The 18,681-nt window shown below is 41.4% G+C and overlaps 2 protein-coding genes across 2 annotated transcripts; one reads left to right on the top strand and one right to left on the bottom strand.

The window, feature by feature from the left end:
- Positions 1–334: 334 nt before the first annotated feature.
- Positions 335–1,858, bottom strand: LOC308290207 (dihydrolipoyl dehydrogenase, mitochondrial-like; the record flags this gene model as incomplete). The annotated part of the gene is made up of 1 exon (XM_080731982.1): positions 335–1,858. The coding sequence occupies one exon, from the start codon at positions 1,856–1,858 to the stop codon at positions 335–337; it is 1,524 nt and encodes a 507-aa protein (XP_080588108.1).
- A 15,490-nt stretch (positions 1,859–17,348) lies between these two features.
- Positions 17,349–18,026, top strand: LOC308290206 (GTP:AMP phosphotransferase AK3, mitochondrial-like; the record flags this gene model as incomplete). The annotated part of the gene is made up of 1 exon (XM_080731981.1): positions 17,349–18,026. The coding sequence occupies one exon, from the start codon at positions 17,349–17,351 to the stop codon at positions 18,024–18,026; it is 678 nt and encodes a 225-aa protein (XP_080588107.1).
- Between the last annotated feature and the right edge of the window lie 655 nt (positions 18,027–18,681).

Genomic DNA, 18,681 nt, shown 5'->3' with positions numbered 1-18,681 from the left:
TGTGTGTCCATCCACCGCATACAGACTTCAAACATGTGCCAAGTCAGTCTTGTCTTCCTGTCTTGTCTTGTCTTTTATGGCTGCCCATATATGGGCATAAAAGGCCCTGATGACATCAAAATGCAGTCATAATATTGGTGTCATAGACTGGCCTACTATGTTCACTCTCTTGTACCTGTCTACATGATGTAACAATAAAGAAACCTTGAACCTTACTGTATACATCCAGAGCCCCAATGGAGTTAAATCTAAAGGTTTATGGGCCTTTTATGCCCATATTGTAAATTACAACCCCTTCTAGGTTCAGGTTGTGTGAGCAGCAGTGAGTTATTCCTTAAAAGTTGATGGCCTTGCCGAAGGAGGCAGCCAGGTTGGCTTCTCTGAAGGCCTCAGACAGAGTTGGATGGGCGTGACACACTCTGGCCACGTCCTCACAGGACGCTCCGTACTGCATGGCTAACGCTGCCTCGTTGATCATCTCTCCTGCTCCGGATCCAAGGATGTGTGAGCCCAGCATCATGTCTGTCTCCTTGTGACTGAGAATCTTTACCATGCCGTCTGTGTCCGCGTTAGTCTTTGCTCGGCTGTTAGCGGCAAAGGGGAACTTGCCCACCTTGTACGAGACACCTTCCTCTTTAAGCTGCTCTTCGGTTTTGCCCACCCAGGCCACCTCGGGATGTGTGTAGATGACAGAGGGAACACAGTTGTAGTCTATGTGCACGGCATCACCTGCCATGCCCTCCACACAGACGATACCTTCATCCTCAGCCTTGTGGGCCAGCATGGGTCCGGCTATCACATCACCAATAGCATAAATACTGGGTACTTTGGTCTGGAAGTGGCTATTGACAGGGATGCGTCCTCTGCTGTCCAGATCGATGCCCACACCGTCCAGACCCAGGTTACTGGTGAAGGGCCGCCTGCCGATTGCCACCAGCAGAACGTCGCACGTCAGCATATCGCTCTTACCACCGGCAGCGGCCTCAACAGCCACATCGATCTTGCCATCCGGCCTCTTGGTGGCTCCCGTGACTTTGGTGCCGAGCTTGAACTGTATGCCCTGCTTCTGGAGGCAACGTTGGAAGTTCTTGGAGATCTCCATATCGATGCCCAAGCCACCGACGTGGCCCATAAACTCCACGGCTGTCACTTTGGAGCCTAGACGTTGCCACACTGACCCCAGCTCCACGCCGATGACTCCGGCTCCGATGACAATGAGGTGTTCGGGAACCTTCTTCAGAGACAGTGCTCCCGTCGAGGACACGATGGCCTCCTCGTCGATCTCGATCCCTGGGAATGGCGTGACCTCGGAGCCGGTGGCGATGATGATGTTCTTAGTGTTGATGACTTGGTCGGTGCCATCGGCTGTTATGGCGGTCACCTGGTTATGGCCCGTCACCCGCCCAAAACCATTCACGTGGGTTACCTGGTTCTGTTTGAACAGATATGCTATGCCTCCCGTCAGGGCTTTAACGGCACCGCTCTTCTGCAACATCATCTTCTCCAGGTTCAACGTGAGGCCAGAGATTTCAATGCCCCTGCTCTCCAGGTCCTTGCCGTGTGCCAAATGGTACAGGTAGGAGTTGTTCAGGAGGGCCTTTGAAGGGATGCAGCCCACATTCAAGCAGGTTCCGCCCAGAGTTGCGCTCCTCTCGACACAGACCGTCTTAAAGCCGAGCTGTGCAGCCTTAATGGCGGCCACATATCCTCCTGGACCAGAACCCACTACCGTGACGTCAGCATCAATTGCTGCTTTGTCAGCGTAGGATCTGGCTGGCAGAACGACAGCCTGGAGTTTGTGCGGGAGAAGGTGGGGCTGCCTTGCCAGACTGCAAAATAACCGACTACAGATCTGCATTATGTGTACAAACACTAACTAAAATTGGTTAACTGGGAAGAGATCGCTGCAGTTGTACGGTAGGAATCTAGACAGTATGATCCAGGAGTGGCTAGTGTGACTACAGTATAATATTTAAATAATAATAATATAATAATGTAATAATAATGTAATATTATCTTTTCAGGGTTTTTCCTTTCAATCTCTGCTGTTTTAATGGTTCCTCTTGCAGGGTGCAACGATTATTGGCTTGCGCGGTACCTCTCACTCTGGCACTTTAAAGCCACGCTACCCAGACGCATGAGTCATCAATATGACATCAGTCCTTTTTATGCCCATATATAGATATCCCTGTCTAAAAAAAAAAAGAAAAGAGGCTGTGCAAACAGATCTATAAGGGTCCAGACTCCATTTGGTTACCAATTCAGTGACACCTTATCCATCTTGTCCATATTATTTTATTTTGGCAAATGTTGGGCAGAATGGACACTTTATTGGACAATTTATTTGATGTTTGGCACAATTGAAATTGATTTTGTATGAAGAATAAAGCATTCTGATGACATACGCAAGCTTTGGTCCATGGTAAGTCAGCCTCGGAACTGGTGTATTTCCCAACGTATCTCCTGCATAAATCCCCGACAAAATAACATTGATGAATCTGACCAGTAGGAACGTAGGAATTGTCGGTAATGCCGCTACGATGCTTGATCAATCGGGCCCATTGTCACTGCCCATCAGCAGTTTGAAACAGACAAACTTTCCTTCCTGCAGTTTATCATCACAAAATGAGCATGATTAAAAATGCTTGCATAACAAGAAAACAGCTTGCTGCATGCAAGCTGTGCCATGTTCTATATCTATATCAATAGAACACATAAGCCAATGTCATAGAGTTCCTCCTTTGTTCAATACTGCTCACATTGTAGTGCGGCTGCTATTGTTCCAGACGCAGAGACCCCTGCCACGAGTGGCTCACTGATGCATATTTAATGATGTAAACCCATGAAATGTTGATTAGCCTATTTGTGTATGAGTGCCTGTCATGCCGCCAATGTCAGGATGCAGCTGCATATTGTCAGCGGGGTTTATTGTATTACAGTGTGCTTGCTACAACACACACTCCAAAAAGGACCTACATGTGTGGGAGGCATACAGTATATGCAGCATCAAACTGTGTCACATCACATTGAGGGAGAAGCTTAGTATGTCACATCATATCGAGAGAGGAGCTTAGTATGCTAGCTCCAAAAAAAGAGTGTCTTATTCAGTGTTCTTGTTTGCCAAAACCTCCTTTTTCAGTTTGCTTTCTTTTCATATGGGCTGGGAAACAGGGTTTGTTTTTTTGTAACATTCACCTCCAGTGACGTACGTACTATAACGTCACGTCAAATCCAACGTTTGAGCGCCGGTGACTCAAATTGAAAAGAAGATAGTTGTATTTTGCAAAGGTGTTGGTTTTTTACTTTCTTTCTTCATAGATCAGCTAAACTCTATGGTTAATTGTGGTTCTCAACATTAATTGTGGTCCCCACATGACCCCCCACACACACTCAGACACAAATTACAGCCTAATCTGCTAAATAACTTTCCTCCCTTCCGAGTCACTTACAGTAAGCCACTTGTAGGGCTATCGAGATGAGACGGGTTAAGATGAGTCCTGGGCTGCAGTTTGAGGTTTAACCTAACTAGTTTATTTTGTGCTGTTTGCAGCCTATCTTTCAGGTTTTTGGTTCTTGATGGACATGTTGTGTGTTTGTGTAACTTTAAAAATATAATGAAGCTGGATAACTGCTCACATCTAACTTTTGTCTGTACCACTACAGTGTGTGGTACACATTGTGGTTGATTTTTGAGAAATGTAGAAGAATAGAATAAAGTGAAATAAAATAAAATAAAGTTACACTGCAGAGCCTATAGAACTGAACCAAAACAAAATCTTTAAAACTAGACCACTGGTGATCTCTCACCCAAAACTAAAATAATAAAACTCAACATCCCAAAGCCATACTGGGGGGGAGAAAAATCAATAAATTGTGGAAAAACAAAGAAATAGAAGGAAGTCAAAAGCTGTGCAGCATGCATTAACTGTGTCTATTTCTCTTTGCTGTGCTCCTCATACGTGTCCGGCGAAAATTAAGTGAGGCTATTCTTTTTTTTTATTTTTTTCAAATACAATGTTCCATGTGCCCTTAAAAGTGGAAGTTTACCATAATATTTGGTGGACCACAACATGTCAGGCAAATATTGTACTTTTACTCCACTACAATTATTTGAAAATTTGAGTTATAGTTACTTTGTAGATTTCGATTATCATTATAAAACATACATTAACCACTTCAACCCTATATACATTCCGGCCATAAGCTCAAAATGTGAGTGAGCTTCTAGATCTGCTATTTTCAAAAGATTTTTATACATTGGAAAACTTCAAATGGGTCAATCTGCATAACGAGTACTTTCTACTTTTTTTTTTTTTTTTTTTTTTTTTAATTTTTATCCCACAATTTTGCAACCCATTTTTCACCCAGTGAAATTTGGTATTTTAAGTACATTTTGATACCAATACTTTTGTATCAAAATAGTACATTTAGTACATTTTCAACTTTTACTTGTAAGGCTGAACCCACACCAAAGTATAGTCGCCAGCGGATAAACTCTTTTTGTGCGCGGCTGACTAAAAAACGGAGAGGGCACATTCTGTCCCAAAGCCAGTGCCTCGCCTGTCAGTCACTTCCAGAACCCTCCCCATTCGACTCACCCGATTGGACAGAGGGGGGGAAACCGGAGAATTTATCTGCTCCAGCATAAATGCAAGGTCTGCGCGGCGCACATATACTGTATCCTCTACTGGCATGAAACTGCTCCCTTCCCTTTGAAATGCATTGACTTTGGTGTGGTTGCAGCCTAACAGAGTATTTCTGTATTGCAGTATTGATACTTTTACTTAAGTAATATATGTGAGTACTTTTCCCACCACTGTAGTGAGGTTACCGTTGTTCTAATTGCATTTGCTGCTTCTGGGCACATTGGATAGCCTTCTGACTAATGTGAGGCAAAACCCAATGGAAAGTGGCTGTGAGACAAAGATGGCAGAGAGAAACCTTATAAAAGGAATCTCACACCCCACCTTGAGTTTACATTTTACACAGGGCCAGGGGGAGATGGCCAGAGCTCTTAATTGCTCCATTTGAACTTCAAAGGCGTTGTGCACTGAGGTAATTGATTGGGCCATAAAAGTGTCAAGTGCTCTTCTGCAAGAATCTCTCTTATCATTGAAAGTATCAAAGACAACTACCTGTTTGAGGGGGGATGTGTTTGTATACACACAGAATTGCCTAGTTCCCCTTTAACCAGCCCTTGACCTTGCATACAAGCTCAGGTTGATGTCACGACTGAAAGAGAAAAGAAAGGAGTCTCTATGGAAGGTCTTATGACTGAGTGCCTGGAAGGAATTCAGAGGGCGACGCAACCTCTGGCACACAGCCCGCGGGGATCACATGAATTTGAAAAGGCAGACGATGTACTTTGTACTATCTTTCCCAGTTGTGGCTCTGACTGTTTACTCATTTGGAATGTACAGCTCTATGTGGAGACAGGCACCTCCAGTCGACTCGATCGTGGCAACATGATTCTCTGCAGGCCCATGGTTTGATTTCTGAGATGGTTTTCAGGGCTGCAGACACAAAAAGGGGTCCACCCATATTTCCGACGGGCCGTTGGTCCGACCAGGTTAACATTCACCAGGTTAGCTTTGACCAGCGTCGGCAGGTTAGCATTTTACCAGGTTAGCATTCACCAGCCTTCGGCAGGTTAGCATTTCACCAGGTTAGCATTCACCAGCGTTCGTTTTACTGAGGTTAGGATTAGGGTTAAAGGTATATTCAGTGATTGTATTTCATTCAAATACAAATATAATTGGTACATTTTCCATTCAATCTCCTCACTAGAATGTGTGCTGACCATAGGACTTCAACCATGGCCTGTGTTGCGAGCATAGCTAGATTCGGTTTTCAGGTGGTCGGACGCGGTCCCGACACAAATAGACTCATACAAGGTTCAGTTTGTTAACCCATTTGGACCTGAGGCACATTCTAAAAATGCTGTCTAATATAAATCCTGAGCTAAGTTTTTGCCCCAAAAAAATATATAGCTATACATTTTTTAAATGGAAATACAAATACAACTACCCCAAAAGGCGTTCTCAGATTGAAAGGTAAAAACTCTAAAAGGGGTTCCCATCCTAAATGGGTAATGTCCTAAAATACACCATGTTTGTGTTTACATTCGAATTGTATAGTGTTCTAGTGTCTGGTAAATAACAGGCAGATACATACAAGTTAATTCTACACAATAGATTCCTAACGGGGTATCCTAGTACAGTCTGCGGTGATAAGCTATCACCACGTTGTAGTCTTTTAAAGTCAGAAAACTACAACATTATGTCATTAGCCGCGGTGAAGAGCCATCACCGCGGACCTAGACATCTCTCCTCTGTTTTTACTTTCAGACTCCCATCACCCCGTTCACTGATTGGTCGATCTTGACCAATCAGTGTGCCCCCTGGTTTCAGAGGCACAGAGGCGCGGTGATAAGACTTCACCGTGAGCCTGTGACTATGATGGCCTCCCCATTTTTAGGTGATAGCTTATCACCTAAAAGTTTAGGTGATAGCTCTTCACCTCAGACTCTGATAAAGCCTCTTCTCTTTACGTTACATGGTGACATAAGAGTAGAGTGTTCCGTCTTACAAGATGTTTTTTAAAAAGATCATAAAAAATAGTGCAAATGACAGATCTAAAAGCTCACAACATCACATTGTGAGCTTGCAGACTTTTGAAATAGGGCTCAAGTGCTCTCTTTTTTGCTACCATCATGTTGAACACCCTAAATATTGTTATTATCCCTAGAATAACATGTAAATATGACAGTTTGAAATGAACATTCAAAGTGCAATTACTGGGACGACCAGTAATTGTTAATCATTGGACCAGCATTCCAATGATTAACAATAATTACTGAGTGAAAACCATAATAATAACAATTTTAAAACACCAGCTAATTGTTCCATCTCAAGCTATTTTTATTCTTCACGCTTGCAGCACAAGCAGCAATTAAAAGCATTATGCATGTCATTATACAACATAATATTTGGTGGAACAATGAATTGTACTACAGCCTTGCGTTCTCTATGTCATCACCCAGCAGTGGTGAAAAGTAGATTTACTTAAGTACTACTTAAGTACACTTTTGAGGTACATATTTGTTCTTTACTTGAGTATTTCCAATTTCCAATACCTTTACTTCCACTCCATTACCTCTCGGAGGCAAATATTGCACTTTTACTCCACTACAATTATTTGAAAACTTTAGTTATAGTTATTTTGTAGATTTTTATTATTGTGAGAAAAAAACACTGCCGATATACATTTTGGCCATTTGAAAATAGCCGATCTATTAGTTCGCAATGTGTCGCTATGCGCTATTTTCAAAAGATGTGTGTTCATAAATTTGAAAACGGGACATTGAAATGGGACATTCTGCTCACTGAGTACTTTTACATTTTAAAGCCAATACTTTTGTACTTTTACTCAAGTACATTTTGAATTGTACTTAGTATTTCTATATTGCAGTATTAATACTTTTACTTAAGTAAAATATGATTACTTTTTCCACCACTGGTCATCACCCAGTGTGTTCCAGTATAAAATCTTCTAGTGCAGTGGTTCTCAACCTTTTCAGGCCGTGATCCCCCAAAATAATCATATTCTAGAACTGGCAACCCGACCCGAGGTATTACAAATTCTTAAAAGTAATGCTTTACAACATCAAAACATATGAAACGGAGCTCAGCAGTGTGATGTCTGTGCTCTTTGAAAAAGGTCATTTCTACCTACAGCGGCACCACCTTTTCCCTGTCTCCCTTAAGACAATGTGTCACTGACCCCCTGTGAATGGAGTCTCTAGGGGCAGTACGCTGCTGTTTTAAAAACACCACACCACACACGATACCAGAGGGAAACCGCTGAGCCGAGTGGATGGTTCAAAGGTTGACAAACACAACAGGCAATGACAGTAGTGGTGCACAACTACAACAGGTGACTGGTGAAGAAAATACCAAAGTAGTGATGATGATGATGATGATGATGATGATGATGATATTATCATTGTTGTTGTTGTTGTTGTTGTTATTAGGTGGTAGCCCTAACAGGGTACTGTAAGGCGCGCCCCACACATATGCGTGAAACATCTTCTCCGTATCGTCTGAGAATGGCCACTGGGGGCGCCGTACTAATGCATTGTCAATGGAAGGTTGTTTGGTGTTTTGTCGTTGCCGTGTCTCTTGGCCAAAATACAGGCTGTGGTTGAGCTAGAGACACGGCAACGACAAAAAACCAAACAACCTTCCATTGACAATGCATTAGTACGGCGCCCCCAGTGGCCATTCTCAGACGATACGGAGAAGATGTTTCACGCATATCTGTGAGTCCAGCCTAATGAGATAGTACTTGTCCGACTTTATTCTTTCCGGATACATTTTATTTTGCCACGCTACTCCTCCCACAGTTTTGGTGCCTCACACTCAAGCCATTATGTCAAATCGACAGGCTTCATCAGGAATCGTATGTGTGCTTTCATTTTGCTAAAATATATGTCATATATAGTATAATTTATATTATTGTATTATTAGTGAATACATTGTCTTCATTGACTTGAATGGGAAAATGCAAAAATGTAACTTTTCCCAAGTATGGAGATGACTGACGTCACATCACATCATAGATGTCTGACTAACGTCATAGACCCCATGAGACTGACACGGAAGCTAAATGGGAACATTCTACCACTACCACTGACAATAATAGCAGTGCCCATTCTTTGATAGACTGGAGTCATGATCCACTTCCTTGTTAATAGTTAAAAAAAGGCTTTTCGACTGATTGTACTTATACATTGGAGGTTTATTGGCCTATAATGTTCTATACAGATAGAGAATGTGACTAGCATCATTGAAAGTAATAGCTTAAAACCTCCCAAGATGGCACCACCTGTCCATTGAACTGTCCATTGAACTCAATGGATGCTCGTTCTTGATAGTGATGTGTGTTGATTATTAGAGTGTCTTGATGACTGCAGTTTTCTTTTGCCTGAGGGAAGCAACCTAAGAGACGAGATGTGTTGGCAGTTTTGGCCATGCAATTTAAAAAAAAACAATCTTTGCGATTTTTAAGCTTGTAGGCAGAATGCCAAGGCAGCAGGAAGAAGACTTCAGATGTTGTATAAATGTTCTCAAAATGTGTATGGCTCGGATAAAATTATGTAATTTGCATTTATTTAATTTCTTTAAGTGGGCTCACATAGCCTGTAACTGATATGAAGGCACTGACTGCTTGTCGATTTCTTTTGACATTTGTTTGTGAATAATTAAGGAGACAAATTCATTGCAGGCCCTGGTGCATAGAAATCCTGAGCCTGCTGACACAGGAGGGTTTGTTAGCCTGTCGACTGCGGCAAACAAGGCATTTTGTGTTTTAGAAATGATGTTGGCGGAGTGCCGCCTTGCATTTCTCGGTTCCAAATCATAGGTGCAAAGTCCCTCTATAGATTTTCATTATGACATCTATATAGATGTCATAATGAAAATGGAGATTTTGTTTTTCAACACTCTTTTAATTTTTTTTGTGTGTTTGTTTGTTTTCTATTTTTCTATTGTTTTGTTTTTACCAGGGTGGCATTTCTACATGGAAATAGTTACCAGAGACCACCTTAGTGGGTGCAATGGCATGAATAACATTTGTATTTTCAGAGTTGAAATGATCTACAAGATCATTGACTGAGACAGTGGGTGTGGAAGACAGTGATGCTCAGAGTCAGTCCTTTAGACCCGTGGTTCCCAAACCTTTTAGCTTGTGACCCAAAAGAGAAATTTGACGTTTGCTCGGGACACAAACTAGAGAAAACAGCAGATCTACAAGCTCACAACACTGCACTTCACGCAGCATTGTGAGCTTGTAGATAGGCTATTTTCACTATACTAAAGCTATTTGTTTTCTAATTTATATAATTTATTAGATTTTTCTTTGATTTCTTTATGAAATTAATTTGATTTTTTTTATTTTGTTTTTTAATTAATGAAAAACTAATTAATGTTTAGAAGTAATACTAATCAAAAAAAATCAAAATGTAGGATACCAAAAATGTAGGGACCCATAACAAGACATTTGCGACCCACAAAATGAAATGAGTCCAGACCCAGCGCTTGGGAAACAATGCTTTAGACCAGTCCAGGGGTGCCCTTGGAATACTTTGATAATATTTGGAATTTGTCAATATCACCCTAACCCTAACCCAAACCAAAGGGATATTCCACTTTCAAAAAAACCTTTGTTCATTTCATCGTCTACTCAGGCTGTTGAAAAAGTGGAATATTCCATTAAACCCTCTATAGTGAAATGGACCAGAGCTGCACTGTACTTGTTGCCATCTTTTTCATCCTACAGTACACCAAGTCACTTCACCAGAAATAGCAGATCTGCAAGCTTGTAGATCAGCTATTTTTGGTGAATGTCAGCCCGAGAATAGGGATGCTGGGGTTTAAGTGGTTAAACGCCAAGTAAGTTATTTTCAATCTGTCCTATAATGGAAACAGATAATTGTTTTCATCGAAATATTTAAATACTTGACATAAATGTATAAGGTGCTTTACAGCAACAATGTAATTGACATTTGTCAGCCTTCTCATTGGTCCCTGACTGGCCAACGAGAAAAAAATCATTCTCTTTTGCTACCGGGGGCAGAGTTATGCAGTGGGACAAAGTCCACATTCTTCCATTAATATTAATGGCGAGAGTGTAGTTTTAAATTGATATTGATATTTATTTTTAGTTTATTTTTTGCTTTGTCATGATGAATAGGAACATTTTGGAACAAAATAGAGTGAATATTTGTTGAAATGATCACCTGGGGTGATAATCAATATGGACGATAACATCACCAACACAATCTACACAGTCCAAGTCAATAGAGATTATAGACAGCAGTTCAACAAAGGGCCGGAGATACTTGAGAGCATGAGAGAAGAAGAGCTACAGCGTTGGGGTAGTGGTGTCCTAAAGGAGAAAAATGGTTTTACCATATTGAAAAACATTTTAAAATACTTCAAATAGCTGATCTACATAAAAACGCTGTGAGCTTTTAGATCAGCTAATTTGAAATGTTTTTTTTTTCTTTCTTCAAAATAGTAAATAAAAAAAAAAGGCAGAAGAGTTTAAGGTAAGGCATGGACTAAAATAGGGCCCATAGTGTTTTATATGTGTTGATGATATTGTATTTTGGTGTAATTTCTTTTATGCTATGTTTATGAATTGAATTACATATAGACAGGACCACAAGGGAAACAAGTCAGGACTTTTTGAGGGGTTATCACTTTAGACCCAGTGTATGACTGTACTCGTGCTGTTTGCATATCTGTCTGATAAAGTATTCAATCAATCAAACTGAAATTAATAAATATCCCCATTATTTCAATTAACAATTTGTTCCTTTCTCCCCGGCTTTTAGAAGCAATGTGTGGACAGATCTTGGACAGATTTACAATGTGCTACTAGATAACATGCGTCTACAGATCACTATGTTGTAGGTATATCAAAACAATTAGCTAAACTAAAATATTCACATTCAATATTTGATTTGATTTGAGACTGAATACTGAGAGAGGCTACTGTTATTACATGGAGGTCTGTAAAGTGAAACAAACACACTGAGTATTGAGTAAAACTGAATACTGTGAACCACGGAAAACTATACTGTTAGAAGTTAAACTACTGCGGTTTAACTGAATACTGATACTGAGTAGCACTGCATATTGATGTACAGTAGGCCTACTGTACGCTGTAGCCTACTTTGAAGCACTGAGTAACAACAACATAACAAATACTATGGATTGAGTTAGGAACACTGTGAAATAGTTCACGTTTGGTGAGTGCAATTCCCAAATAATAACTGATTGTAAACAAAAAGTATTTGAAACTTAAAATGGGCTCGATGATTCAGCTCTGCAATATTTGAAGTCACATAAGCCAGGTTCACTCACGCACGCACGTACGTACACGCACACTCTGCTTTTGTGTTGTTTCGCTCTGACCTATTATGTGGGAGGGAGGGTGAGAGGTGGTTACACGTCGCAGCATTTTGAGTAAAAAAAAGAAAAAAGAAAAAAAAAACTTCAAGTTGAACTGTCATCAGCCACACTCCAGAGCCCTCATTAAAATATGGAACAAGAAGGAGGGTAACAACAAACAATAAAAACCAGGGAATAGCAAACTGTGTAAAAAAAAAAAAAAAAAGAAGAAGAAAAAGGAAATACTCCATAAACACATAGAGGTGGTGGCATACAGTTTACAGTTTTGGCATTTAGCAGACGCTTTTAATCCAAAGCGACTTACATTAAGCAGGTAATATATCACTATAATAACAAGATAATATGTCAGTACATCAACAGCAATATAACAAATGCAAATGAATATCTATCTAGAAAACAATATAATCAGTCAAGAAAAAAAGGTTCTAAAAAACCTAAAAACAAATGCTAACTAGCTTCATGCATGATCATTGAGTGTTACAGTAGTGATAAGGGTTTAGGTGGAGTCTGAAAAGGTGAGTCTTCAGTCCTCTGCGAAAGCTAGCGAGTGAGTCCGTTGTTCTAAGTGCGACAGGGAGTTTATTCCACAACTTTGGGGCCAGGAGGGCGAATTGTCTCGGCCGAGTGGACTTTTGTACTTTTTCTGGTTTTCGTGTGTCTAGGAGGTTGACAGTACTTCATTAGACTCCCTGGTGTGGTTGATATGAGCAATTATGTATTCCCTTTGTATTTTGGGTTTCTTCCTCGAGGCTGCCACCTTGTGGGTCAAAAGTGCCGATCCAAAAAAACACAGATAGAGTGACATCATATAATCATCCCCTCCCCTTTTACCATTCACCCAACACTGTGGGTGTGGCTAACTTCAGCTGGGTTACCACCCACCATGACAACCAGGCATACTTAGTGAACTGGTGGGTCTGGCCACATAACAACCTACTTTTAACTCTTTAGGTCCGCATACCGCCGGCGAATTGGCGAATAGCAAATTAGCGTATAATTCGCCTTTTGTTTAAAACCTCATAAAGTCAATGGAAACATCCACAACAAACGCAAATTTAAAAAAAGGAAAAAGGCGTTTGTTTTTTATTCGCCCTTGCGTCGAATTTAGCGAACATTCGCTGGTGAACTGGTGAGAGCAAGGTCGAGGGACCTTCCCTTTGCATTGCTTTTCCGTGTCTCTCGTCGGTGTGGTTGCTTGGAAAAAAGTACTCGAATTTCTACTGGTAAAACTGTAAAAGCATGGTTTATGTATGTTTTATTGTTAATTTAGCCTATATCTGCAAAAAGACTAATGTTTTAAAATAAATCGCTGGGTATTAAATACAATAGGATCCGAAATGTAGTGGAGTAGAAGGAGAGTACTGGGAATTGGACTCAAGTACAAATACCTACAAGTACAGGCTACTCAAGTAAATGTACTTCTAGTTACTTTACACCACCGCTGCTGCGAGCTGCCTGTCTGTGGGGGAACGGAGTGGAGGGGGAACAGTGAAATCGTGTTGTCTCTTCTGTGATGTGATGGGTTGGGTTGTGTGCGCCGGTGAAGACTTCTATTCTTCTTTTTCTTTTTATTATCTAATAGGCTAACAACCACGGCCAGGTCATCATCACTTGAGGATGTAGTTTCCATTGTTTTATTTTTTTTCCCCGTCCGTTCTCCTCTCTCCTCTCTCTCCTTTCTTCTCCTTTCTCCTCCTGTGGCTACAGGCAGATATGACCCCCTCGTATTTAGGCGAATTGCGAATTCTTCGCCTTTTTGGTTCGCTTATTCACGTCGCTTTCGCTAATTCGCTGGTCTGGACAGAGCTTTTCTGTACACTTATCATGGCACCCCATCTTTCTACACAGTTTAGTTGAGTGATTTTCTTGCTCACTCACTCACAGAAAACATATTCACGTGACAACATATCGTTGCTCTCAGTAGTGTTGAGTTGCGTGCTGATAAGTTGCATCTTAGCATGTTGAACCAACTGCGAACCAGTAATAGCAACAAATCCAGAACTAACTATAGGTTAGGGTTAGGGTTGTGTTCACACTCATGAACACACACACACACACACACACACACACACACACACACACACACACACACACACACACACACACACACACACACACACACACACACACACACACACACACACACACACAAATAGAAATAAAAAAATCTTCTGGAACATTACCACTTTCCCCCCCTTTTTTTTTTACTCTCTACATGGAGAGCTATACTTTTTTTTTACTACTTTGAAAAACATTTTTAAATACTTCAAATAGCCAATCTACATCGAAACGTTGTGAGCTTGTAAATCAGCTATTTGAAATGTTTAAAAATGTTTTTCAAAATAGTACAAAAAATGCCAGAAGACTTAAGGATAAGGGGTAAGGCATGGACGAAAATAGGGCCCATATATAGTGTTTTCTGAACATGAACACACATGCATGAACACACACGCATGAACACACACGCATGAACACATACATGCACGCACACCCACACCCACACCCACACCCACACCCACACACACACACACACACACACACACAAACACACACACACACACACACACACGCACACACACACGCACACACACACGCACGCTGACACTCATACATACCAAAGAAGCGTCTACATCTTCAAAGTACGGCGTATATACAGTAAGTCCCACCAGTGTGTTTGAACTGAGAGGGAGAGCTGAGCTCTGCAGATTGTTTTAGAAATGATAATCAGGAAGAGATAAGTCAACCTTGCACTATAGGTGCAGTTCTCTAACTAATTAGCAAGATTGTCTGTGCATGCAAAGCGGGAAAAAAAGAAAGAAAAAAAGAAAACACGAGTTTGCTGTGTGTGTGTTTGCGTGTGTGTGTGTGTGTGTGTGTGTGTGTGTGTGTGTGTGTGTGTGTGTGTGTGTGTGTGTGTGCGTGCGTGCGTGCGTGCGTGCGTGTGCGTGAAAAGAAAATATAAATGAAAGAAAAAGAAAACATAAGTTATAATTTGCTTTCTGTGTGTGTGAGTGTGTCTGCTGTGTGTGTGTGTGTGTGTGTTGTGTGTGTGTGTGTGTGTGTGTGTGTGTGTGTGTGTGTGTGTGTGTGTGTGTGTGTGTGTGTGTGTGTGTGTGTGTGTGTGTGTGTGTGTGTGTGTGTGTGTGTGTGTTTGTTTGTTGTTGTTGTTGTGTTTGTTGTTGTTGTTGTTGTTGTTGATGATGGTGGTGATGGTGTATGTGTCTCTGTACATTAGCACATGGTGAAATTTGTCCCAGAATAACACTAGCCGTGCCTGTCCACCCCGAGCGTGGTACGGGTCAAGGCAAGACCAAAAAAAAAAAAAAACAGATCAGCTGCAGGTATTATGGGAGCGCCGAGCGCGCTCCAAAAAGCAGATGCAGTGTGTGGGCGATCGCCATTAGTGACATATCCCACGATACTCCGCGCCCACACATGTGGATGGAGCTCATCAGTCCACTGACGATTCAATCAACTCAGTCGTTACAATTAAGCGGCATGCAAGCAAGTGCGTTGTTATTTTTATATTTCCGTCCAATCTGTGGTCGGATGATTGAAAAACAATATAAATACACTTGGTATTGCTGCAGCAGCTGTATCTTCCATACAGATGGTTGCCACATAATAAACATACAAAAGACAATTGGAAGTTGATCTGGGAGATACGTATACATTGAAGTGACAACAGATTCCCTTATGTTCCTTCCTCTGTGACACTACACTGCATTTGAATATATTCCAATATTTGTATTGTAGATGTTTTTTGTTTTTTTTTCTTTTTTTTTTTTTTTTTTTACAGCTTGAGACGAGACGCTGTATTCTGAAACAAAAGTGACTTTGTTTTCTGGGGTGTTTTTGTTGGCATGCTCCAAGAGGGTCTCCCTACGTGTTTCCCTTATTTCTTGCAGCATACGCTGGATGCTTTATAGCCGTTCTGTTTGAACCTGTCACACATTTCATCTGCCTTCCTCTCCCAAGTCTGCAGGATCACTACAGACGCGAAGATGAAACATTCCCTATCATGCGCTCGGGATGACGGCTATATGTAAAACACAATTCCGATCTGTTGATTTAGCGGCGTGAAGGCGTCCCAATTGTTGTCTGCTGAAATAATACCTACATCTAAGAATCCAATATTATGCTCTCTGCTGCACTCCATTGAAAATTCCAGTGTGTGATGTGTATATGCCATCTCTGATTAAAACTTCTGAACCAGCAAGCGCAATCAAAATGGCATCTGCACTATGTATCTTTTCCAAAATATCACATTTTTCAATGAGTTTTGAATAATCTGTGATTCCCAGTGACCCATAAATAAATATGCCGTATGCTGTACACTGAATCTGAATGTAGAATGTATTGCAATATGTAATAATTGGATATCAGAAGAAAATTGTTTTCTCTCCTATTGGTGGTCCAGTTTTTAATGGTATAAACTGGCCTACCCTTCTTTGTATACTTGCCACTTAATTAGTCTGGCAACCAGACTATCGTTCTTTCTTTCTTTCTTTCTTTCTTTCTTTCTTTCTTTCTTTCTTTCTTGGCCCCTTTGGCCATACTGTATGTCAAATCGACCGGCTTCATCGGGACTCGTCTGCTTGCATTTTGCTAAGAGATAGGTTATAGTTATATAATCTATGGAGTTAGGGATAAGGTTTATTTTCTCTATATATTTTTCTATATTTATTTATACTCTCTATTTACTTGAATGGGAAAATGCAAAAATGTTACATTTCCCAAATATGGAGATGACTGACATCATAGATGACTGACATCATAGACGTCTGACGTCATAGATAGACCACATGAGATTGACACAGTATGTCCATATATGGGCATTACATTACGTTCGACTCGGTTCCACAGACTCTGTTAAATATGTTAGGAGGCGCTCTTCTTATTTTTTTTCTTTATTGTATCATTGTCCTTGATGATTGGTTGGCGACATTTTATTTCACAACTCTGAGCTTGTAGATCAACTATTCACAATTTTGACTGTTGAAAAGGCTGCAGCAGCCAGGGCTTCAGGGTATCATGTCGTCAAGTATACCCAACCACTTTTGCTGACAGATTACTTGGAAGGCGTTCTGAAATCATAGATCCATATTTGCGCACATCTGACCTGGAAATCCATTTTTGGGCATTGGCTGACTCATTGACAGGGCATCATTTTGAGTGGACCCCATATTTGGGCCTGTCTGACCCAGAAGTACATATCTGGGCGTTACTGAATTAAGCCCTCCTCCACTAATCGACCTCGTAGACCCTCACCACTTCTAGACTCTTTGAGGCTTTCCATCGAGCATCGTATTCTACACTATGGCTACCAGCCACATTAGAATCAAATACCACTGCGGCGGGATTCTAAAGATGGCTTTACGATCGATATCTCGAGCCGTAATAATGGGACCCCCCGGTTCAGGGAAAGGGACAGTATCTGCACGCATCACCAAGCGGTTTGGACTGAAACACCTTGCTAGCGGTGACCTTTTGAGGGCTAACATCAGAGCTAAGACAGAGCTGGGTCTGTTGGCGAAGTCCTGCATAGAACGGGAGAAGCTGGTACCCGACGACGTCATCTCTCGGCTCGTCCTGCGCGAACTACGACCTATGGAACGGACCGGCTGGCTGTTGGACGGTTTCCCTCGTACCGTAGGCCAGGCGGAGTCCCTAGACAGTGTCTACAGTGTGGATACGGTGATAGACCTGGACGTGCCTTTCCAGACCATCAAACAGAGGCTGGCCTCTCGCTGGATCCACCTGCCCAGTGGCAGAGTCTATAACATGGAGTTCAACCCGCCCAGGGTTGCCGGTCTGGACGACGACACAGGCGAGGCTTTGGTACAGAGGGATGACGACACCCCGGAGGCCATCACACAGAGACTGAAGGTCTACGAGACCCAGACGGTCTTAGAATACTACAGGAGGAAAGGAGTGCTGAAGACCTTCTCTGGAACGGAAACTAACAAGATCTGGCCTCACGTCCAAGCATTCCTCGATGAAAAGCTCTCCACAACGAATCAGAAGGTTGTTGCATTTTCCCAGTAAAGTTCACGCTAGCCGTCTTTTATGAAGACCAAATGTTGTCCAGAGTGCCTTTTCTGCTGAAATAAAATGCTGTTCAAAAGTGAATGAATCAATGAATCAATCAATCAATCAATCAATAAAAGGAAAACATTGTAATCTTTTCAAAGCATTCCGTTTGGCTAGAAAGTCATGCACTGTGAACATTACCTTAAAGTTTACCACAAGAAACCACTTATAGCCTTTCCACTTGGTGCCATTTATTACTGAAAGCTTGAACAAAGGGAGTGTGACTTATGTATTGTACAATACTGAGCTGGGACTTTATAACGTAATCCAGAAGTTTCAGAATGATGAGCAGAGGAGTAGGAAAGAAGGGGAGTGGGGCAGTGGGCAACTCCATCCAACTCCTCAACAGACCGTGGCGAAATTGCAACGTTTGTGCAGCACAGAGGACTGAAGGCCTCCATGTCTGACGGGATGTCAACTGAAGGCAAAGTGTGGTGGAAAGTAACTAAGTACATTTACTCAAGTGTTGTACTTTGAGTTTGTTGTACTTTACTGGAGTATTTCCAATTTCCAATACTTTTACTTCTATGCCACTACATCTCAGAGGCAAATATTGTACGAATATTTCTACACTCCACTACAATTATTCGAAAACTTTTGTTACTATTTT

Source organism: Nannobrachium achirus (genome assembly GCF_963921795.1).
Source record: "Nannobrachium achirus genome assembly, chromosome: 8".
NCBI classification, from domain to species: Eukaryota; Metazoa; Chordata; class Actinopteri; order Myctophiformes; family Myctophidae; genus Nannobrachium; species Nannobrachium achirus.
The sequence above is the reverse complement of the archived record's forward strand: the minus strand, read 5'-3'. Positions and strand labels throughout refer to the sequence as shown.